Genomic DNA, 22,014 nt, shown 5'->3' with positions numbered 1-22,014 from the left:
GGGGGGTGGCCCTGGAGAGAAAGCAGCAGCAGTGTTGAGGCGGGGGGGTTGGTTCGCATGCAGATAAAACACAATGCAACAAGGGAGTATTCAGATCACCTTATCACCTTTCAGTCCGGGCTCCCCCACGTTCCCCATCAGTCCCTGCAAGACAAAGGCCAGATCCTGCTGTGAGGGGGGGGGCGGTCTCAAAGCCACGGAAGGCAAGTGCCCCGCCTGACGCCCACTGGCTTGCCGTGCCCACCTGGGGCTCGATGCCCCACCCAGCAATCAGTTTTCTCATCCGTGAAAGGGGGCAATGACCCCCAGCTCGGAGGGCCACGATGTGGACTAAAGGAGCACGAAAAGGGCCAGCTGACCCCTGAGCCATGGCACTCCGAGCAAATCCAGGGGAGAAGGCTCCTCATGGGGACAGATGGGTTCCACGAGCATTGCCCCCTGCACGTTGGCCACATGGGCTTGTCCCTGGAACGAGGTCCTAGCAGTTCTGGCCCATCTTCTTCCCGCACGCCCATCCTACCCAGGGATGTACAAAGTTCACTGGTTTGCCACTATAGCTTCTGTGCCCCTGATCATGCCCTCCCCCCTACCCCGTTGGCCTTTCAGTGCCCTAACGTCTGGAACCACATGAGACTCATGCTCAGCTCAAGGACTGCTGTCCAAGAAACATGTCAGCCATAACTGACATACACAGGATGACTGGCTCTCAGGCCCGGGAAGAACTGAGCTGCTGAGCTGCCAGCTCCCATCCCAGCACCCCTCTGGGCCCCCGTCCTCCCCTCCCCCCACACTGTGCCCAGGCACACTTCCCTCTGGGCTGCCATGGATCAAGGTGGGGGGGTGGCTGACAGGGAAGAAACCCAGATTCAGGGATGGCTCTTGTTTACCTTCACGCCCTTGGGTCCTGGATAGCCAATCGGACCCAGTGCCCCCATGTCGCCCTGGCAAGAGAAAGAGAAGAGAACATTGTGAGAGGTGGCTCCCAGGAGTCTGGCCTGGGAGGGATGATCCCCAGTGTTCCCTAGCCCAGGCTTCTGAAGACACAACCCCACTGGCTCTGTCAGACCACCTGGTCTCATCTCTCCTCTGCTGCTTGCTCACCATGTGATTTGGGGTGGCTAACCTCTCCGTGCCTCAGTTTCCCCATCTACAACGGGGATCAGTACTCTGAGCCTCCTAGAGTTGTTTCAGGGAGAGCTGACTTACGCGTACAAAGTAGCGGGCACGGTCTGGAGGCATTTGGGGTTGTCCCAGCTGAAGGGGCTCTACCGGCATCTAGTGGGTAAAGGCCCCACAACGCACAATGGTCTGGCTCAAAATGCCCATAGTGCTGAGGTGAGGAGCCTGGTTGAGAATGAGGGGGTGGCTGGATCCCCTCTGCACAAGCCTACCCTCCTCCCCTCACGGGTCCTCAGCTCCAGCCCGCCCCTACCTCTACTGCCTCCAGTCGCAGCCATAACGGTAAGCCCACGCCCAGAAATAGGGAGCCCCTAAAAATGCTCTCTTCTCCCCCCTTTCCGTCTGCTGTGACTCGTCAAAGTGTCTGGCTGCTATGTGTGCTCAAACAATGTGCTTGGCCTCTCTGGGCCTCAGTTTCCCCCGTCCCTGCGTCAGGCTCTGTGGGGGTCCCTGGCAAGTGCATGGATGCACAGGAGGAAGGCTAGGTGCCCCAGGCTTCCTGTGGGAACTGCCCCGAGAGGTCTCCATCGCATTCCTGCCCGGCTTCCGCAGAAGGGCCAACGGGCCCAAGGAGAGAGACGGAGGGAAGGTGCAAGTTCACGGACGGTGGCATGGTCTTCTGAGACACTGTCGGGTCCCACCCCACCCCCCGGCCCCTGCCATGGCTCAGATCAGCTGACACAGAGGCCAACCACCGTCCGGCCACGGCCCTGCCAGGGACGGGCTGTGGGGCCTTGAGCAAAACCCTCGCCCTCTGGACCTCAGGATCCCTACCTGATTAGGTCAAACCAAACCTTCTAGCTGAGCCTCTGCCAAGAAATGGTGCTTTCAGCCCCATCAAGTTATCTTCTCCTGAAGGAAGTAAGGTCACAACAGGTGCCGAGACTAACACAAACAGCACTGTCTGCCAGGCATGGAGCTCAGCACCTTACCTGCCTCTGCCTCGACCTGAGGACTCCTCACAACAGCCCTGGGAGATTCACCCTCCTACCATCCCCATTTTACAGATGGGGAAACGGAGGCTCCAAAGGGCTAGGACTGGATGGAGCTGGGATTCACACCAGGCAGTCCGTCTCCAGAGCTTCTAGGCAATTCTGAAGTCGTCTTGGAAGAGAAGGGAGAGAGGGGAGTGAAAAGGCCAGGACCACTGGCCAGGAGAGGCTGGGGTCCGAGGAAAAGCCAGCCCTTCAGAGAAGTGCGCCTCCCTAGGCCTTGCTGGTTGCTGCTTCTCTCCCTCTCTTTCCCTGGATGAAGGGAGCCAGGGGGGGCCTGCCCAGAGCTCCCCATGATCCACAAATAAACAGACGAGGCTCTCCTGGCACAGTTGGCTCCAGCTGGGGCCCGGGCTGTGGGCAGGGCACCAGTCAGCAGCTCCGGGAACACAGGCTCCTTCTTCCTGCTGCAGGCCTGAAGGTGGCTTGTGTGGGGACTGAATTCAATACGGGCCTCACTGACACCTGGGGCCCTGGGGAGCCACAGCAACACCACACTCACCGCCCCGGCAGGCCCTTTCAAGAAGGCCTGTGTGTGGTGGGGGGCAGGGACTTGCATGGGTATCCAACACCAAGGGGAAAGGAATCCGTGGAAAAGGGACTCTGGCTGCAGGGCACATGGGGAGAAGGTGGCGGCTTGCTCAGGGCAGGCCTTTCCCTTGTTGGCAGGGCCCCAGGGCTGGGCTCGGAAAGCACTCAGGGGAGGAACAGAGAAAATTCCAGGCCGCTTTCCTCCCAGTACAGCCCACAGAGCCGACTGGGGCTCTGCGCTAGACACCCTTGTGGGCAGCCTGACGGAGCGACACACGGCATGTCATGTCCTCACAAGAAAGAACAATGAGTAATGCCCTGAATTTGGATACTGTTCCCACTTTTGCCTAAGCTCCCAGACACCGCTCTATACATCTTGCCTTTCATCTTACTGACTCTCACCAAAACACAACCAACCACGTCTGCAACCGTTTCCAGAACTCCTAGTGTGTGCCAGACACCACGCGCGAGACTTCAAGGTCCCGTCAACCGCCATTAACGGGAGCTTACGGTGGGCTCCAGCTGGAACGTGCTGCTCGGGCCCTCGCCGATGGAACGCGCTGCTCGGGCCCTCGCCGACTGTTCACCGTAACCCCATGGGGCCCATCTTACAGAGGAGAAATCCGAGGCTTAGAGAGAGGCGAAGTCACTCACCCAAGACTAAGCAACCAACAGGGGATATGGGCAGGACCAGAATCCAGGTCTGTCTGGCTGGCAGGGCCTCCCATCACCCCTCACACACGTCTTCCCTTCCTGCCCTGCCGTTCCTCTGCAGCTGTGGCATCCTTGGCCACGGGTTCTCAGACCCAGAAGGTTTTACCTTGTGCTCACGCCGTCAGTGCGCACTCATCCTTCCAGTGAAGCGCCAACATCCCTTCCCCAACCCCACAGGCCAGGTCAGGCCCCTGCGGTCAGGTCTCACAGCCCTTGCCACACTGGCAACCATTTATGTGTGTGTCTATATGGCACAGGTGTTCACTCAGAGTGGCTTAACAACCCGGTGGAAAAGAAACCTAATCACACTCTCATGTACAAGCCCTCCAGGGAGAAATCTCGCCTCCGTGTTCCTAGAACTGCCTTTGAAGGCAATAAGGCCTCTTTTCAGAAACACTGATAGGGATCAGTGGCTTGGGGACAGGGACCTGGGGGCTGTGGGCTGGTCCTGGCTCCTGTGTGGTTTTAATGAACACCGTGTCTCACACAGAACAGCCCTTGGGGCGGTCCGCACTTACACATCTGCTGTCTCCATTCTTCTGTCTCCAGAAGTCACACAGAGCTGAGTGCGGGATACAGTGGTAAAGTCCGTGACCTACGGACACAGGCCCAGGTCCAGCTTTTTGCTGTGTGACCTATGACTTTCAGCCTCTCCGTGCCTCGGTTCCCCTAAGTGTACCATGGGTAATCCCACTTCCTACCCTCAGAGGCTTGCCATGATCATTAAAGACTTAGTACAAGGCCTGGCACACAAAGGCTTGGTAAGTGTCTGCTAGTGAGGCTCCTGATTTTGCTTCATCACAAGGAAACAAAGCCAGATGATCATTTACTGACAGAATATGGGGGACTCGTCCACTATACCCCACATGCTGGGCTTTGGCCAGACCACATATTCTTTGGGTCTCATTAGACCCATGGAGGAGCCAAAATCCCCTCTCTGTCACTCAAAATAAAAAAGACAGAAATTTTCTTTGTTGGGCAGATTCTGGAATCAGGCACTCTTTTCTTGAGGGCCAGCCAAAGGGTTTCAGTTACTCAAAGGGGGCTGTTCCGAGGGAGTCCCCCCTCGGAGGCTGCAGGGGGGCCGCCAGCAGCTTATTGGGATCCAGGTCACACAGACCCGGGTTGCAAGTCCTAGCTGGTGACCTCAGGCCCCAGCCTCCCTATTGGGGTGACTGGGCTGAGGCCGCCCCCCCTTCAACTATCTCAAGGCTTCCTCAGCCTAGTGCACACCAAGCACACACAAAATAGAGAGACGTTCCATAAATGTTAGTCTGTCTCCTCACGTTCTTCCTCCTGCCTGCAAGGACCTGGGGGTAGGGGGGGCAGTGACAGGGGAAGTTTCAGCTTCAGTCTGCATGCAAATTGCTTCAGCTGACTAGACAGAAGGCATTGAATAAACCTGAATCTCCACTAAAATGATTATCAATATGTGGAATTCCCATTTGCTCAGCTAAAAACCCACATCCTCTGGAAAACCAGAGGTGACTCATGATCCTTCTTCCCCTTTAACTCCTGGTTAGAAAATTCCTTTCCTCTCCAACTCTCTGGGGAAGCCACTATTCTCACTACCCGCCCTGCCCCCAACCTGGGGCACAGAAGCTGCTGTTTCCAAAAATCCAGGGTGGGAGGGGGTCCTTGGGTGAGAGAAGGCACTCTTTCGGGGAGTGCTGGTGATTTGGCAGGGTCTGGTCTGTGCTTGTGACCTCCCCCCGCCCCACCACCACAGGAGGAAGGGAACATCCCCGTGACAGCAGAGGGAATTTTAAAACAGGGAAAGTGAGAGGCTGAAAGTGGCAGAGAAAGACACAGAGCAAGAGGGAACCCTGAGGAGGCATAGATCAGCGATTTGGAAAGGGACATCATGAGGGGGTGCACAGTCTGAGGAATGCAGGAACACCCCAGCTCAGGCCCTTCAGAAGCAGGCAGCGGGAGGAGGGTCCTGGACTAAGAGTTGGAGGACATGCTTTTCGGTCCTGCCTCCATCTTCTCCTGCCTTAGGGGTGAGCTTGACCTGGGGCTTCAGTTTTCCCATCTGTCAAATGGGATTCTCTTAAGAGCTCCTGTGACTAGGGCTGCCAGATTGAGCAAATGAAAATACAGTCTGCCCAGCTACATTCAAATGTCAGATAAACACCGAATGATATTTTGGTATAAATGTGTTCTAAATATTGCATCGGAAATTCAAATTTCACTGGGCATGCTGTATTTTATCTGGCAACCCTCAGTGAGGAAAGCAAAGGGGAGCATAGTTGGGAAAGAGCTTTGTAAAGAGTCAGGCAGGCCAAGGGCATTGTCTGAGTCTCCAGAGTCTGCATTCATTCGGCCAAATGATATTCTTGCTCCTCTCAGGACCCAACCTAGTGGACACCAGGACAGTGACAAAGAGAAACACGTGCCAACGATGAAAGCCAGGATATGTAAACATCCCTTCAGGAGAGCTTTGGGAACTGAGAGCATGTAGCCTGAAGAAGGAGCCTTGGTAAAGACAGAAAGCGACCATCTTTTCGTCACTCAAACACCCTCTCCCAGGGGAAGGGGAATGACTGGGGCTCAGGATGCAGCAACAGCGCACATAGCAGGAGCTCTGTAGAATGGCCTGGGCTTCCCCAGGAAAGAGTGTCCGACACCAGGCTGTTCAAGCTGGAGTGTAATCACTGTGGGAACAGGATGTTCCAGAAGCCATCCCTGTGAGCTTAGAGGCAGGACTACAAGACTTTGGGGGTCCTCATAAACTGGGGTTCTCTACCTCTCGTTGCAGATATTCCTTTTCCAAAGCATCTAGGCCAGTGCCTTGTGCCAAAGAAGATGCCCAGCAAAGTCCTGCTGAATGGACATCGGGGATGACAAATGCATGATTTGTAGGTGGACATTTCACTGCCCCAAGCCAAGGAGATGTCACTCATTGATCACAACCCGTGTCTCCCACTAAGTTCCAATGTGACTTTGAAATCTTTCTCCACACAGCAATCCAGAGGGCTGCTACCACGCATAACATACATGTGTGTGGGTGAACTAACAATAACTATTATTATTATGACAAGCACTTCTCGAGTACTTACTTTGTGCGAAGCACTTTATATGTACTAGTTTCTTTAAATCGTCACAACAAAAGTCTAAGTTAGGTACTACTATTATCCCCGTTTTACAGATGAAGAAAGTGAGACACAGGGAGGTTAAGAAATTTGCTCAGCATCTGAATTCAACCAGTGGTAGAGCTAAGCATCTGAACCCAGGTGGTCTCGTTGCAGGGGCTGCCCCCTTAGCCACAGGACTGCACTGGACTGTGGGCATCTGTGGCGCTCAGACTCTTTACAAAGCCCTCCTGACTCTTTACAAAGCTCTTGTGGGCACAAGGATCCCATCTTATGAAGGGGTTCCCTGGGGCCATAGCTGAAGAGCACAGAACCAGGAGGCGAGCCTAGGGTGCAGACCCTCCGCCCCTACCCTGCCCAGGTTCTGCACTCACCTGTTGCCACTGGGAACCTCTGGGCCCTCTTGCCAGGACTGGCCACCCCTAAACAATGGGGGCCCCGAACTCCCCTGGGGCCTTCTCCAGCCTCCCTCTGAACAGAATTCCGTGGCATAGTTGCTGGGGTAGCCAAAGTCGGCAGCCCATTAGTCAAACTAGGGTACAGCCTACTTACGTCCCTCCACGGCCCCCCAGACTCAAGCCCCATGAGGAATGACCAGAGGACAGAGCAAAGGGGCATGAGACTCTGGGGAAAGCTCCTAGAGTCATTTCCCAGGCCTGGACCTCTCAACGGCTCTTGTGGCCAGACCCAAGGTCAAGGTCCCACTCTGAGGGCCTCGCAGGAGGCCCTGGTTTTGGCTCATGGAACCACTCCACAAGGCCTACCCCAATCTGGATGGAGTCAGAGGTCAGCCTGCCTCCCACCTCCCTGTGCACAGGCCTCTCTCAGTCCCAGGCATGTCAGGAGGTGATAGCAAAGATTAATATAATGATATTTTCCTCTCGGGGCACACGTACTAAATGCTAGACCCTGGGCCAAGGCCTCAGTTAATCCTCACAACCACCCCCAGAGTACTGTATCATCATCCCCATCTTACAGATGAGGAACTAAGGCTCAGAGAGAGTAAGGAACTTCACCCAGGTCACACAGTCATGATGGGGCAGATCTATGACTTGAACTCAGGGGGTCTGGCTCCAGAGTCAGTGCTGTGAAGGAAAGGATGAGCTGACCTCAGCTCCTCGGCCAGCCACTTCACCTGTGGATAGGCATGCTATCACCTCCCTAGACCTCCCTGCAGTACGATGGGCAGGCAGAAGGTGTGAGAGCACATAAGCACTCTCATGTTCCAAGCACCTGCCTTCCTTTAACTAATGAAGAAAGGGGCTCAGAGAAGGTGGGTGATCCACCTGAGGACACACAGCAGGGCTTTCCTCCCTCTGCGCCCTGGCCAGACTGATATGTCCTGCTTCCTCAGCTCCTCCTGGGGTTTGATGAGAGAGGGACCTTTCCAGCAGGACTCGTCGCTTGCTCCCCACACCCTGCCACCCAGGCATCTGTGTACTTACAATGAGGCCGGGGACTCCTCGGGGCCCTGGCAGGCCCAATTCTCCCTGCAGATAGGAAGAGAGCAAAGCGGTTACTTGCCCTGTCTCCCTTCTGGGCCACTCCCTCCACGCTATCCCCCTGTGGGCACCTGGTGGGATCCTCTGGAGCTGACCATTCCTTGTGCCTGATTAGTGACTCTCGGAGCCTGGCCTGAAGTGTGGACAAGACCCTTCCCCCTTCTGCCCTCAGCTTTGCACATCTGTAAAACAGGGAGGCTGGATTTCCAGACCCAGTATTTTCCACTTGTAAGTGTGAAAGAAGAGGTGGAACCCTGATCCTGACAATAAAGATGGGCCAGATGCCTGGCCCACATCTCATTTCACCTTCACTTCATAGATGGTAACACTGGGGCTCAAGAGTTACGCGATGTGCCCAAGGCCAAGTGCAAGGAAATAACACAGTGGCTCAGCTCGAGGCTGAGAGCCACCGGGCCAGCCTCTCTCCCTCTCCCAGCGAGGAGGTGCTGGGGCCCTGAGAGAAGCCCGCCTTCACGAGGTAGGCTGTCAGGTCTCTGCCTCCCAGATGCTGGAGAGGGCTCTCGCCTGGGAGTCAGGGGGATGCGGCAGTGGGTGGCATGGGCAACTTTCCATCTCCTCATCTCTAAAAATGGACCATCCATTGCTCGCACCAGAAAAGACAGGTAGAGGGGTCTGGATCAAGTTCAAGATGCAAGGCACGGATAAAAATGGGGGCTTCTAGAAATGCTGATTATCAGTGGGAATTGCCAGCACCCTCCAGGTGTTTGTCTTGCTTCGGGTGGGCCCAGACAGGAGGCTACCACTACAGCCACCAAGAAGAAGAGGAGGGGAGACGCCACCTTGCCTTTAAAATGAGGGAAGCGAGGCCCAGGGAAGGGAGGTGACTTGTCCAAGGTCACTCAACAACTGCGTGGCCAAGCCGGGGCCATTCATGAGGCCCTCTTTCTGCTCCCCCAGGACCTGAGGATAAAGACACTGCTACCCCTCCCCAAGGAGGCTTCGGGGATGACACCACGTATTATAATGCCTGACCCGATAACTGATACACCGAAGGAGAGGCTCCAATTTCTCACCTCCGTGCCTTCGCTGGTGACCTTTCCTCCACATGGAATGTCCCCTCACCTCTCTCCTCAACACACTCCAACGTCACCTTCCCCAGGAGTCTCCCTGCTCCTCTATCCCTCCTCCACAGCACCCGGGGCCCTTAACCCCACACATCTCACTCTGCCTGGTGCGACAGAGCGGACAGACAGCTGTGAGCTCCTCCAGGGCAGGCGATGTGCCCGCTGTGACCTACTGCTCACAACCGCCCCATCCAGGGCTCACCTGTTGCGAGCCGACTGTCTTCCCACCTCCTCTCACTTCATTCTTACAGCAGCCCTCCGGGGCTGGCATTCTGACCCCCAGATTTACAGAGAGGGAAGCTGAGATTCGGAGAGGGCAACCGATGTGTCCAAGTGATGCAGCAGGACTCAAAGCCCAGTCCACCCGGCTCTGAGACCAGGGCTTAAGCTCCCAGGGTTGCTGGGGTGAGCCCAAGCAGGGTCAGGCTCAGGGAGCGTTTGTGGAATTGAAATCCCTACGTCATCGGGGGCTGATCGTGGAGCCAGCAGTCACTGCTACAGAAAGCACAGCTGGCCACAGCTGCTTCGGTGGGAAGGCCCAAAGAGAGATGTGGGAACATGGCAGGTGTTCCAAAGAGCTTTGGACTTAGTCTGCTCCCCTGGGGCAGAGAACAAGCTTCCTTTCCCGCCTGAGCCTGAGCCTGGAACAGGAAGGGAAAGGCGGGCTCAGCACCTCAGGGCAGGCTGACCTGGCTCCTCGATGACAGGCCTCCGATTATTTACAAACTCTATAAACATGCCTATGTTGAAGATTTCTTTAGAACTCAGCTCTTCTCTCCACACAGGGCCTGCAAACCATCAGCTCCCCCAGGGCACTGCTGCCCCATAAACATTGCTGATGCTTTGTAAGACGGTAGTAGCCCTGGCCTCCCCAGTGGGGAGTGACCCAGAACCTTCCTGAGTCCTTGGGGACGCGGCCCAGTCTGGGGCTTTAGAACCAGGGGCTCAGTGGGCTGAGGGGTGCTTTCCTGGGGGGTACAGGACACCCACAGTGGACAGGAGCTTGGGGTTCAGAGGTGGCAGGGGTGGGATTTGACCCAACTTGTCTGACCCCAAAGCTTGGATTCCTCAAACCTGCTGTGTTTTGCTCCGGAATCTCTTTCCTGTTCCCCAAGACTGAAATACTTACAGGGTTCCCATCCAGTCCGGGAGGACCTCTTTCCCCAAAGTCTCCAGGAAACCCCTGAAGGCATAAGACAGAAGAAACATCTGCAGATTAGTGTTTATACCTGTGGCGCGGCTTCCATCCAAACCCCCGGGGGCACACAAGGACATGTCCATGCAGTCTCACTCCTTGGTTCTGGGATCTGGGCAGGCGGTGGGGTCCCCAGTCACGCGGTGCACTCAACAAACACCAAGACCCAGACCAAGGAGGCAGGACGGACAAGAACTGAGGTCAAGAATCGGAGGCTAGGCTTGAACCAGTAGCTGACTTGCCAAGTGTTCTGAGGACATCCCTTTCCCCCATGGGCCTCAGTTTCCTGACTAGTTGAAGAAGGGAAGGCTTCTGCAGCATCTTCCAGCCCAGACCTTCTGTGGCTGTGACATGCTCTTCAAAAGCTGCCCTATGCAATCACGATCCCCATTTTTACAGATAAAGACAGCGAGACTCTGGAAGGGTAAATGTCAACGTTATGCAAGGTCACACGGTGGGTGACTATCAGCCCCACTGCCAGAAGTAAATTTCAGCAGCCCAGAGAGGGGCCAGGCCACCCAGCCCAGGCAGCTTTGGCCCTCTCATCCCATCCCTGACCCCAACTCCATACTCTCTGGGGAGACAGGCAGCTAGAAAAACATCGGCTCTGGGGACACCTCTGGGGAACCAGGGTAGGGGTAGGGGGCAATTCCATTTCACTTCAAAGGGAAGAGAAAGTCCTCAAGCTTGGAATTTAGGGAAACCTGTTTTTCTCCCCTGCTTGAATTCAAATCATTGTTTTTCCAGGGAAATTTAATAAAAAACACAGCACATGTTTTTCTGACCAAATGGATGCCTGAGCTGTTCAGTAAAGATTCCTCACAGAGGACAATTTGTGTCTGGTTTCTAACACAGCCGGGGGAATCCAGGGAATAGATTAAACCTAAGGACAAACCCCAAACCACTGAAAACGTCTGTCCTGGCTGAGCAAAGAGACCTTGAAATGTGCGTGCATCCAGGCTTTTGTCCTTGCCCTGCTCGGCTGTCTTATTCTCCTCAGATCCCTCCTCTGGTCAGGGAACCCTCTTGGACCAGAAGGGCAGGGGTTGGCCTTCATCCTGGAGGAGGTGTGGCTTCGTTCAGACACCAAAAGGAGGGCGTGAGGACAGAATAATGAGATTTGGACCAAGCCAGTCACTTTGCGGGCAAACCTTCATTTGCCTTTGACATCTACCCTTAAGGGAAAGGTTATCAGTCCCATTTAACTGATGGGGAAACTGAGGCTTGGAGAGGCAATGTCACTTGGCTAAGGCAAAGAAAAGCAAGTCTGTGGTGACACCTGAGCCTAGGTCCCCATCTCTCTAAACTCCATCAAGTTTGTATGAGCTGCACACGGGCAGACCATGGCACATAGAAGCTGCTAAAATGTGTGTTCAGTTGGTTTCAGAGAGTGGCAAGGGTGTGTGTGTGTGTCTATAGGCCCATCTCCAGGTCAAGTCTTTGTGGGGGTATATCTGATCCTATCTAAGATTCCTCTCCCCACATACTTTGGGTCCCCCTGGCAAATTTCAGCCTCCCTCCAACCCAGCCCTTCTTTGACAAGCTGTAAGGGAGATCCGTCTCCCCTCTTGGGACCGGAGACATCAGCTGGGTGGGCTGTGGTGAGGGGAGACTTCTGAAGGCATTACGTTTCTGCCTTCACCTTTGGAGGCTGGGGTTAGGGGCCTGGCAGGAGAGGAGGACCATCTATCAGGGCAAAAGGCAATGCCATCCAGACAGGCACCTGGCCAACTCCACATGGCCCATGAAGGGCAGAACTCAGGAAGTCTGTGCTCTGCTCGCCAGGTCCAGTGTCTGGAGACTAGCTCTGGCTGTATGACCTCGGGTAGACCCTCACTTGACCCCCTGTCCTGCTCAGGCTAGGGTGCGGGGTGTATTCTCTAAGAACACTTGTCCCAACCCTTAGATGAGGCCTGGAAGGAAGGAGCCTCTTCCTCTACACACAGGAAGGCCACCCAGCCTAGGGCAAGATAAAGCCCTTGATGCCATTCCCCCAGGCACACATCCTGGCTACAACGCCCAATATATTCACACCCATGGTTCCGCACTCAGAGGCCACTTCAGGCTGGCTCAAGGACTCCCCTCAGACCCAGCTGCCAGGCCAGCCTCCCCCATGAAGGTTTGGAAGCAGGGCAATCCCATGCCAGTCCTGGCTCCACCACCCATGGGCCTCTCCAAGCCTCAGTTTGCTCTGCTGTACAACGGGGTGTACAAACAGGATGAGCCAAGGTGTCCCTTGCTGGCGGCAGGAACGTGAAGGCACATCTCTGGGGTATAAGCAAGGAAGAGACCATCAGAAAGGTCAAAATCCCAAAGGAAGGCATTTCTGCAGACAAAAAGGGTCAAAAGCTAGCCAGTGGCTGATAACAGCAGGGTAAGAACAAAGACAGTAAGAGCAAACTCCAGCAGCCCAATGGGATGACTAATTAAGAGCATAATGGTTGGGAAAAAAGATAGGAGCTTTAAAAGCGCTGGAACAAATCTGCGATTGGAACAATCTCTAAGATAGAAAGACCCTAGCTGTTCTCGACAATCTACACCTCACTGCACCAATGGAGAGACTGAAACCCAGAGCATGTACAAGGGCCCACACCCACTAGCCTGCGTCACCCCTCTGCCGCTGGAGACATATCTCATTTCCAGCACTTGCCCCAGGGCTCCGATGCTTGGACCTTTTGGATCTCAGAGAGGCGGCCGCCAAGCTAGATGTGGGGCCCCACTTTCCTCCCACTCTGCTTCCCTCTGGCCATATCTCCTCGTGCATGGAGTACAGTCCCAGACGGGCCAGCAGCGGGACCTTCCTCTGCAGGCCTGAGCTCCCGGCTGCAGCAGGCTGGCCCGAGGCCCAAGGAATGAGCTCCGCACCCTGCCGGGGCCCCAGCCACGTGGTGTTACCACTTCCCCAGGTCGGGGCCCCCGGGGAACTGGACGCCTTGTACTTTGAGCAGAACAAGGCCCAGGAGGAGACAGAACCAGACTCCAGGAAGGGACTCCAAATTCTATCTTAGCTACAGCAATGCAGAGGAATAGATGTGAAGAGAGGGCGGTCCTTGTCACCACATCCACAGCAAGATGCCAAGGTCTGAGGAGGCCGCTGAGGGCCACCTCAGCCACTCCCCTGCCTCCAGGCAATGTCTACCCCATCCGTCTGCTCTGGAAGGGGGGCTGGAGAGGCAGAGGAGGCATGAAGCCTCCGGGATCAGAAGTCCCACTAATGCCTCGAAGGCTCAGCTCCCTGACCTCCCTGAAACGGTCTGTCTTGCCAACTCCCCGAGCAGAGCTGGGCTGAAGAGGTGGGATGTCGTAATGCAGCCCCGGCATGCTCTACTGAGCCAGGGCACGCTAGCTCCGGTTTGCACCAACAATGGGAATACAGAATAACCTCTCGGAAGAGCCCCCAGAAGGATCTCAGGGGCCTCTTTATAATAAAGTGTTGAGATTCTCCACAGTCAGGAAATTCCTGGGCAAGCCTAACCTGCATCCCTCCTGTTGCACTTGTAGCCTGCCATAGTCCTTTCTAGAACACGTGCACACTCCAAGTGTGCTGACATGGAAAGACCCCTTGAGGTCACGATGCTGAGCATGTTTGCACCCTGCCCTTCTGGAATCCGCTAAGGAGCCCATCTAAGAAGAGTCACCCCAGGAAACAAGTAGGACATAGGTAGGTCAAGTTCTCGCCAGGATCCCAGGGTCACCAACAGCCCCAGGGCAGCTCTAGCTCAAGTATGGGACACCGGGGACCAAAACCGCCCCAGCATCACGACTGCGAAAAATTTTCATCCGTCTTAGTCTCAGTTTCCTCACCAGGAAACACGAGACCTCTCTCACTTTGCTCCCTGCTCCCCACAGTCCGGGATTTGGAAAGGGTCCCGAAACCAAATGCACCATAGCAGCAGCTCTTCCCACCCCCCATGGGTGTGTGGCCTTGGGCAAGTCCCAGTTGTGCCTGAGCCACACACTGATGGAGTGGAAGCCAGGGTTGGGCCTTTCCAGCTGTAAGCTTGGGGGTCTGCCGGCCTGACTCACTGCACAAGACCAGCCTTGCAGGCCCGGCCACAGGCCACGAGACACACTGTGAGCAGTGGCTGGCCTCTGCGAGGCATTCCAGCGGGCTTGATAGTGAGTTCACAGAGCGCCCGCCCAGCAAAAGGATTCACGGCAATGTCTTCCTAACTCCTGGGAGGGACCCTTGTCCCAGCTGCAAGTGTCGCTGTGCCATGCCCAGAACAAGCCAGGACAGCCCAGGAGAAACCCCTTCAGCTCCAACCAAGTCTGCAACATCTTATATCTGGACCCCTCCTCAGAAAACCACAACACACTTTCCATTCTAGCAGACGTGAGGAGATGAGAGCTTTAGCCTAAGCCTTCCTTTGGAGCTAAAGATAGGAGCGCAGAGAGAACTGTAAGGTAGAAAGCAAGCAAGGGTCCTGGGGTCGAGTCCTGACCCTGCCACCAACTCGCTGTGTGACTTTGGCCAAATTACTGGGCTCTCTGAGCTCTGTCTGCTTATCTGTCTGACAGAGAGGTCAGGTCAAGTCATCACTGAAGTTCTTGCAGCTCTGATACGCTCTGACCCCCAACGTCTCCTTTAGGGCTCTGATCAGCAAAAGATTCCCACACACCCTCCTTCCCGACCTGATGCTAGGGAGGCCGCGTGCCCAAGCCCGAAGTTCTGCTCGCTGGAGAGAGATGAACTACAGCAAAATCATCAGCAGCCCTGCCAGAAATGAGACCAGCTGTGATCTGGTATGAGGGAATTCAGCTCATTCTCCCGACATTTCCTTTTGTTGATACATGCCTAGAAATCGCCTGGCCCAAAGCTTTGACAAGAGGACATTTGCAGAAGGAGCGCCCCCCGCCCCCACAGCCCCCACAGCCCACCAACCAGATCAAGGGCTCAGGAGCACTGGCAACAGGGGGGATGGCCCTAAAGACCACTTCCAGGGAGCATGTGGGCTGAGGGTATTGCAGACTTAGGGTCCGGCATGGGCAGAGCCAAAGCCGTAGGGAGTCGGTGCCATGCAGTACTGCTCCCTACACTATTAAATCATATGCAGTGCAGACCTTGCCCATTTGCTGGCCATGGCAGCTGGGCCAAGGTCAAGGGGACTTTCACGGCCCTCAGGGGTACTGTGTGGCCCCCTGTTGAAGAAGGGAGATTCCTCCCACCCATGCCTGACACTGTAGTGCCAAAGACCACCCCATCATGAAGGACAGGGCACAATCTTAGAAGTTAAAGGCAAGGAGCAAGGAAGCAGAACTGAATTGTCAGTTATGGGGCTTCGAGGCTCGTGAGGCCCCCAGAGGGTGTCTGAGCAAATGGCTTTGCCTGAGTCTCGGTTTCCGAGGCTGGAAAACAGAGGTCAATCTCACCTCGGAGAATCAATGGGGGAATCATACATAGTTCAAATGCCATGCAGGCAAAAGGGCCTCAATAAAGGTTGCTTTTGGGGGGTACGTCTTGGTTTACAAGTGCTATTCCCAGCACCTGGCACCTGGTAGGTGTCCAGCAAATTTTTGTTGAACGAGAAAGGAATGAGCAGTCTCCTCTCACGTGCAGATAGCGAAATGGCGCTGAGCACCTCAGACCGAAAGGGTGCTGCCTTCCTGGCCACAAGCAGCTTGGCCTTCAGCTCCAAGGAGCAAACAAGTACACGGCCGGGAGAAGGCAGATGAAGAGGCCCCCGGGAGGAGGGAAAAGGGGGAAGGGGAAGAGGGCAGCTGGGGCCTGGTGCATCCCTCCTCCATGCTCAGGAGACTCTGGAACCCATTCGCTCAACAGCTACACTCTGGGGCAAGAGGCAAAAGCTCTGGCTGCTGCATTCCAACCCAGCAATGACCCCCCGAAGCCTCAAGACCTTGGCCATGCCATTCACCCCCTGAGGCTTCATTTCTTCATCTGTAAAGTGGCAGTGCCTGGCGCTGTGGCAGCCTCCCAGGAGACAGTCTGAGCAAATCCCTCACGGGCGGCTCTGGAGGCAGACGTGGGTGAGGGGACGGGGCCCAGCTGAGAACATCTAAGGAAGTCAACTGTCCCTCCTCTGCAACTTAGACTTTGGGAAAGCAGGTCCAGAGAGGTGAAGCCATTGGCTCAAAGTGACACAACAGCCTCAGCCACCCATGAAGCTACAAACAAGAATAACAACTGCTACTATTTACAGAGCACTTACTATGTGACAAGCAGAATGACCCCATGAGCTAGAAGTTATTATCCCCATTTCTCACAGAGGAAAACTGCAATTCAAAGGCTTTGAGCCAATAATGCCCCAGGGCCTTTGCACCTACTATCTCCTCAACCTGAAAAGCTCTTCCCCAGATTGCCACAGGGCTCCCATTCTCACCTCAATAAGGTTTCACAAGAAGTGAGGAGGATTCCTGGATCAACTCACCTAACAGTCTATACCCCCAGCACTCACTGTCTCCCTAACCCACTCTATCTTAACACTCAGCATCATCTGACATTCATTCACTCATTGCTCATTCCCTTGTTCAATCATTGTCTGTCCATGAAAATGGGAACTTTGTCTTGCTCACTGCTCAGCACTAAGCATAGTGCCTGGCCCACAACATATGCTCAGTATTCACTGGATGGATGGACGGACGGATGGACGGATGGATGGATAGATGGATGGATGGATAGATGGGTCTCCTTGGGAATCCAGCCCAGCCCTCACAGATGCCAGGTCTAGCCCTAAAGCAAGAAGCATTAGGTGCTACTCCTTGCCCAGATCCAGGTGTCAAGTATTAGACCCCCAGGCACAGAGCCGCTGTCGGCCACAGAAAGGTCCAGTCTGAGGATGAGGTGCCCCTCTGGTCCTTGAGACCAGGACCTGGATCTTGCTCTTCTTTGCATACCACACTCAGCCCCACAGGGCCCAGATCCATACGCTACGGGTAAGATGCCCGTGATCATGCATGCCAACCCCAGAATCACAGACAAGCCCCTTTCTAGGCACCACTGAGTTCTCCTGGCCCCCTTCCAGCCACCTCTCAAGTTCCAACCTCCCCCACAGTCCCTTCTCCATTAGCCACCAGCAGAGGGAAGCGCAGACCCCAAGCTGATGATGATGCTTCCAAGTCTAGGGGCTAACCCCAAGCTGATCATGCTTGTCACATAGTAAGTGGGCAGCCAAACGGGGCTTTAAGCCACCAATGGAGGTCAGGCCTGAAAGAAATATGCCTCTGTTATAGTCTGGGGTCTCCCTCCACTGGCAGCAAGGATGTCAGAGATATCACTCCAGGGGGAGCCTCAGCTTCCCCTTGTGAGTAATGAGAGCATTGGAATTAGTGTCTCGCCCACCAGGTGAAGATTCTGGGGCATCGGCTTCTACAACATTATTGCCAGCCAGTGAATCCGAGATCTTGACCCACCATTGAGATCAGAGGCCCTGGAGGCGAATGGCGGTCTTAGAATCCCAGCTCCCTTATTGACCGTGAAGCTGTGGGCAAGTGACTCAACCTCTCTGTGCCCTGGCTTTCTCTTCCTGCCCTGGAGATACCCAAGCAGGAAGAAAGCAATTCCTGCCATACTGGAGGGTCATGCGCAAAGCCGATGAACCAGGGCTTACAGCCAGCCCCACTTGGGGTCACACCCACTGTAGCCTGCTCACAAGCCCCACTGCCCTCTAGCCTAGCAGGTGCACATGTGACTCTGGCAGCACCAAGACAACACGGAGACTGAGGGTGTTCTGAGATAGGAGCCCAGACCTGGGTCTAGCCATGATCCCCAAGTCCAAGCAAGCCCACAGACACCACTGACTCAGACAACAGAAGCCCCAGATGCAGGACCACACTGCAGAACAATTGTTGCACGCACACACACACACGCGCGTGCGCGCGCACACACACACACACACACAGGAGCCATCCCAGAGGGGCCCAGAGCCACGGCAGGCCCCAGCTCCAGCCAGGCAGCTGCCGGTCAGTGTCCTGGCAGCAGGACACGAGACCCAGACAGCCCCGCATGCTGGTTCACACACTCAGAGCAGAGCAACGGCCGAGCGGACAGAAGCAGAGCTAACGCCCAGGCTGCAGGTGCACGGGGCGGTGTGGCCCCCGGGACGTCAGATTCACCCATAGAGTCTGCATAATAGACACGGAAAATCTTTACCGGCCTACCCATCTTGCCCCTCTTGCCAGGAACACCAGGCAGGCCCTGTAGGGGAGAGACAGGGAAGAGGTCAGGACAAGATTCCACCGGGGAACCGCCAGTGCTGTCCCACACCAGCCCCAGAGCCGCCCACGAGAAGAAGTCGCAGAGGGCCTAGAGCACAGGTCACACACAGTAGGTGCCAGCTATGTGCCCATCACATGGAAGGTGCCTGCACTCTACAGGGCTGGGGTCTGCGTGGACCTGAGCTGTGGAAATGCCTAGGAGAGTGCCCAGCGTCCCTGGTATTCAACAGGTGCTCCTGCTGCGCCCCCCCCCCCCCGCCCCAAGGTCCTCTCTATCCAGCTTGTTGATGAGTCCCAAATATGGGCTCAGGCTGGGAGGGGACAGGGAGGAAGAGGCCCGTGGGCCACGTGGTCTTTTCTGTTGCACCACAAGTAAAAGTGGCCATAGACAGCAGGTAACCAAATGAGTATGCTTGTGTTCAATGACACTTTTATAAAAACAGACAACTTGCAGACACTTGATCTGAAATACAAAGTGGGCCCATTTCTCATTTGCTGAAAGCCCTTCGGAAGCTGCCCATGCTCTCAGAATTGAGTCCACTTCCTGACCTGGGCCCTGAGCACCCACGTCACTTCGCCCAGGTACCCCCTCTAAGCTCATCTCCTTACCATTTCCTGCCTCACGCTCAGAGCTTTGACAGTGCACACTGTTAAACTTGCCAAGTTACCGTACCTCCCTGACTTTGCACCCCCTATCCCTTATGTCTGGAAGGGGTCTGCCTTGACCCCTTGGCAGACTCCTGTTCAACTCAATGGCACCTCCTCCAGGAGGGACTCCCGGACTTCTCCAGGCAGAAGGAGTGGGTAGGTGGGCGGGAGGTAAACAAAGAAAGGCTACTCACCCTCTCTCCATCGGACCCTGGCAGGCCGAAGAGCCCTGGGAGTCCAATGTAGCCCTAGGAAAGAGCAGGTAGGGGGTCAGAGGGACCGAGTGGTGGGGCGTGGCTGGCCCGACCCGTCCCAGCCCCCCTCGCTGCCCTCCCACACCCAGGCTCCTCTTCCTTGCTCGTGGCGGTGGCAGCTCCGGCGGCTCCTCGATGACACAGGCCTTGAGGCAAGTGTATATGCCCATGGACTGCATGGTGCTGGCTTCCACGATGTAGTCCAAAGGCACATACCCTCACGCCAGGGAAGGGCGCGGGCGCTCTTGGGGTGGGGGGGGGAGGCCCGCCCCACGCCGGGGCTCCCGGACCTGCAGAAAGGAAGCTCTTGGCTGGGTTAGATGCTAGAGGGGCACCAGGTTCCCCCCACTCCGAGGGACCCTGCCGGGTGCCCGTGACTTCCACAACACCTCCTCCTAGGCTGAGGCTCACATCCACCCACAGCCGCCTGAATGCCTGCAGGAAGAGCGGCTGCCCCTCGGGCACACGTACGCCACTTCCTTCGACCCACCGGGCGACACCGCGGCCTGGCCGTCCGCTCCCCCACCGCAAGACAAGGACACCCAGGCTCTGGAGATAAAGGGGCACAAGTAGTCGGGGCGGAGCTAGGGGTCCACTGCCCTCGGATGCACCTGACTTTCTGCCTCCAAGTTATGCCCTTCCCCACCCAGCGACGGCAGTCATCCCTTCCAAGCCCGGCTCCAATGCCCTGGCCTCTGGCAAGCAGAACCCATGTCTTCCCTCCACACACGCACCACATTTGCTCCTCTGTTAAGAGGATTTACCACTTTCTCCAATGTATCTTCCATTATCTGTGTTCATGTTTCATGTCCTCATTAGCCTGGGAACTTCTCAAGGGCAGGGACCTAGCCCAGAGCTCCTGTCATTGTCTGTGCTCTCTAGATGTTTATGGAATGCTTTAATAATAATGCTCCCCGAAGTTAACATTTACTGAGCACAAGCCACGTGCCAGGCCCGGTTCTCAGGGCTTCACGAGCATTCAAGCATCTACCGTGTCCTCACTACAGCCCAGGAAGCACGGGATTAGCAGTCGGCCCCCTGGAAAGGTGAGAACATTTAGGCCCAGAAGTGAAGCAACTTGCCCAGGGTCACACGGCTGGAACATGATAAAACTGGTATTGGAATTCAGTCAACGGACTCCCAGGCAGGCCTCTTAACCCCTCGGCTACACTGCCTCCCACAAACAAGCAACCAATGCAGGTTCACAACCATCTCTCCTTCCCTAGCAGGGCAAGAGGTCATTGAGCCTCCTCAGCATCCACCGTGATAAACAGTCATCCTTGTAGCGAGGGACATTTATTGATCCTGCCAACCAGGGCTTATATCCCAGATTTACAGATGAGAAAAAAATGGGCTCTGAGAGGTCCAGCAGCTTGCCCACCATCCCACAGCTGGTTAAGGGCACAGCAGGTCTCAAAGCCTGTTGCCCTAATTCCAAAGGCTGCATTCTAGCACTTTCCCAACGACAAGGCTGGTGGTGGTGGGGAGGGCGGCTCCAGTGGTCCCAGCCCCCCGGGCTGCTCAGGGCCCTGTAACCCAGAGAGGAGGGTGCTGGGGCCAGACCAACTCTGGCCCACATGTGGTCTCAAGATGCCCCATCAGCATGGCAAACAGCAAGCAGCCCCAGATGTCAGCAGCATGCCTCTGGGGCCACAGCTCGTGGGAACAGCTGGATACAGGACAGGAGCCTCCCCAGCCCCTGCATGACATCACCACCATCATCACCAACATCACAGCATCCCAAGGAACTTGCCCACCCACCTCCTTGCCCACCTCCCAGACGCTCTAACGGCCGCATGTCAGCTGCAGGGATTAAAGCCCAGCCTGTGGCCATAAATAGTTTTGGCTCAGGAGTGGAGGACACGTCACACCTGACCTGGCCTGACCGAGGGCTATGTGACCCACTTGCCGAGCATTCTTTGAGAGGCAGCAAGTCCGGCCCTCAGGACACCTGAGTCCCCATTCCAGCTCCACCTTAGGCGTGCAGAGCAAACTGCAGCTGTCCAGTCCTCACCATGAACCCAGTTTTCTTGTGGGGATTCCATCACGTTATCTCTTAGACTTTTAAACTCCATCGACCCCCATTCGGTGCATCCAGAATCTTCTCCACCACCCACAACCCACTTGGGAGCCCGTCTTCAGCAGTACTTGCTTCAAAATTCCTGGTATCCCCATAACCATGCTAGAGGTAGGAATGGACCTCACTCCCATTGTAAAGAAGGGCAAACAGGCTGCTGGCTACTCAGGGTTTGCTCCAGGAGAGGGAGAGCAGATGCTCCATCAGCCTCCAGGCCTGAGCAGCATCACCCATCAGCCACCCCTGCTCTCTAAAAAGGGTTGGGAGGGGAGCAGGAGAGAGACCTCTGAGGATTCTACCAGCAGACAAAGTAGCCCCAACTTAGGTCCCCTAGCACTTGGGATGTGCTGGGGGACACGGCAAGCAAGTGCCTGACCGTAGCAGCTGGGCCATGGCTGAGCACCCAACAGAACCTTCGCTGCCTAGTCCGCCTGGCATGGGCACCACGCTGGCTTACCTGGCTCAAGGATCCCCCATCACCTGCCCACCCTGCTGCCCCTTTGCTCTCCAGAGAGCACTCAGGTGGGAGGGCAGAGGTGCCAGACACTGTATACAGACCCTGCACCC

General features: G+C 55.7%; 1 protein-coding gene across 1 annotated transcript in view; it reads right to left on the bottom strand.

Annotated features, from left to right (window-relative positions):
• The window catches only part of COL27A1 (collagen type XXVII alpha 1 chain), a 134,159-nt gene that overhangs the window by 67,543 nt on the left and 44,602 nt on the right, over positions 1 to 22,014 (bottom strand). The window contains exons 11-16 of the mRNA XM_028107793.2: positions 19,311 to 19,364; positions 18,404 to 18,448; positions 10,228 to 10,281; positions 7,957 to 8,001; positions 888 to 941; positions 100 to 144 (exon numbers count right to left, since the gene is read on the bottom strand). Coding sequence (XP_027963594.1) covers positions 100 to 144; positions 888 to 941; positions 7,957 to 8,001; positions 10,228 to 10,281; positions 18,404 to 18,448; positions 19,311 to 19,364 — 297 coding nt within the window. The remainder of the gene's footprint in view (positions 1 to 99; positions 145 to 887; positions 942 to 7,956; positions 8,002 to 10,227; positions 10,282 to 18,403; positions 18,449 to 19,310; positions 19,365 to 22,014) is intronic.

The sequence above is a fragment of the Eumetopias jubatus genome, unplaced genomic scaffold, assembly GCF_037043125.1.
Source record: "Eumetopias jubatus isolate StellerSeaLion01/CBP00866 unplaced genomic scaffold, mEumJub1_p1.0 scaffold_15, whole genome shotgun sequence".
Classification (NCBI taxonomy): Eukaryota; Metazoa; Chordata; class Mammalia; order Carnivora; family Otariidae; genus Eumetopias; species Eumetopias jubatus.
The sequence above is the reverse complement of the archived record's forward strand: the minus strand, read 5'-3'. Positions and strand labels throughout refer to the sequence as shown.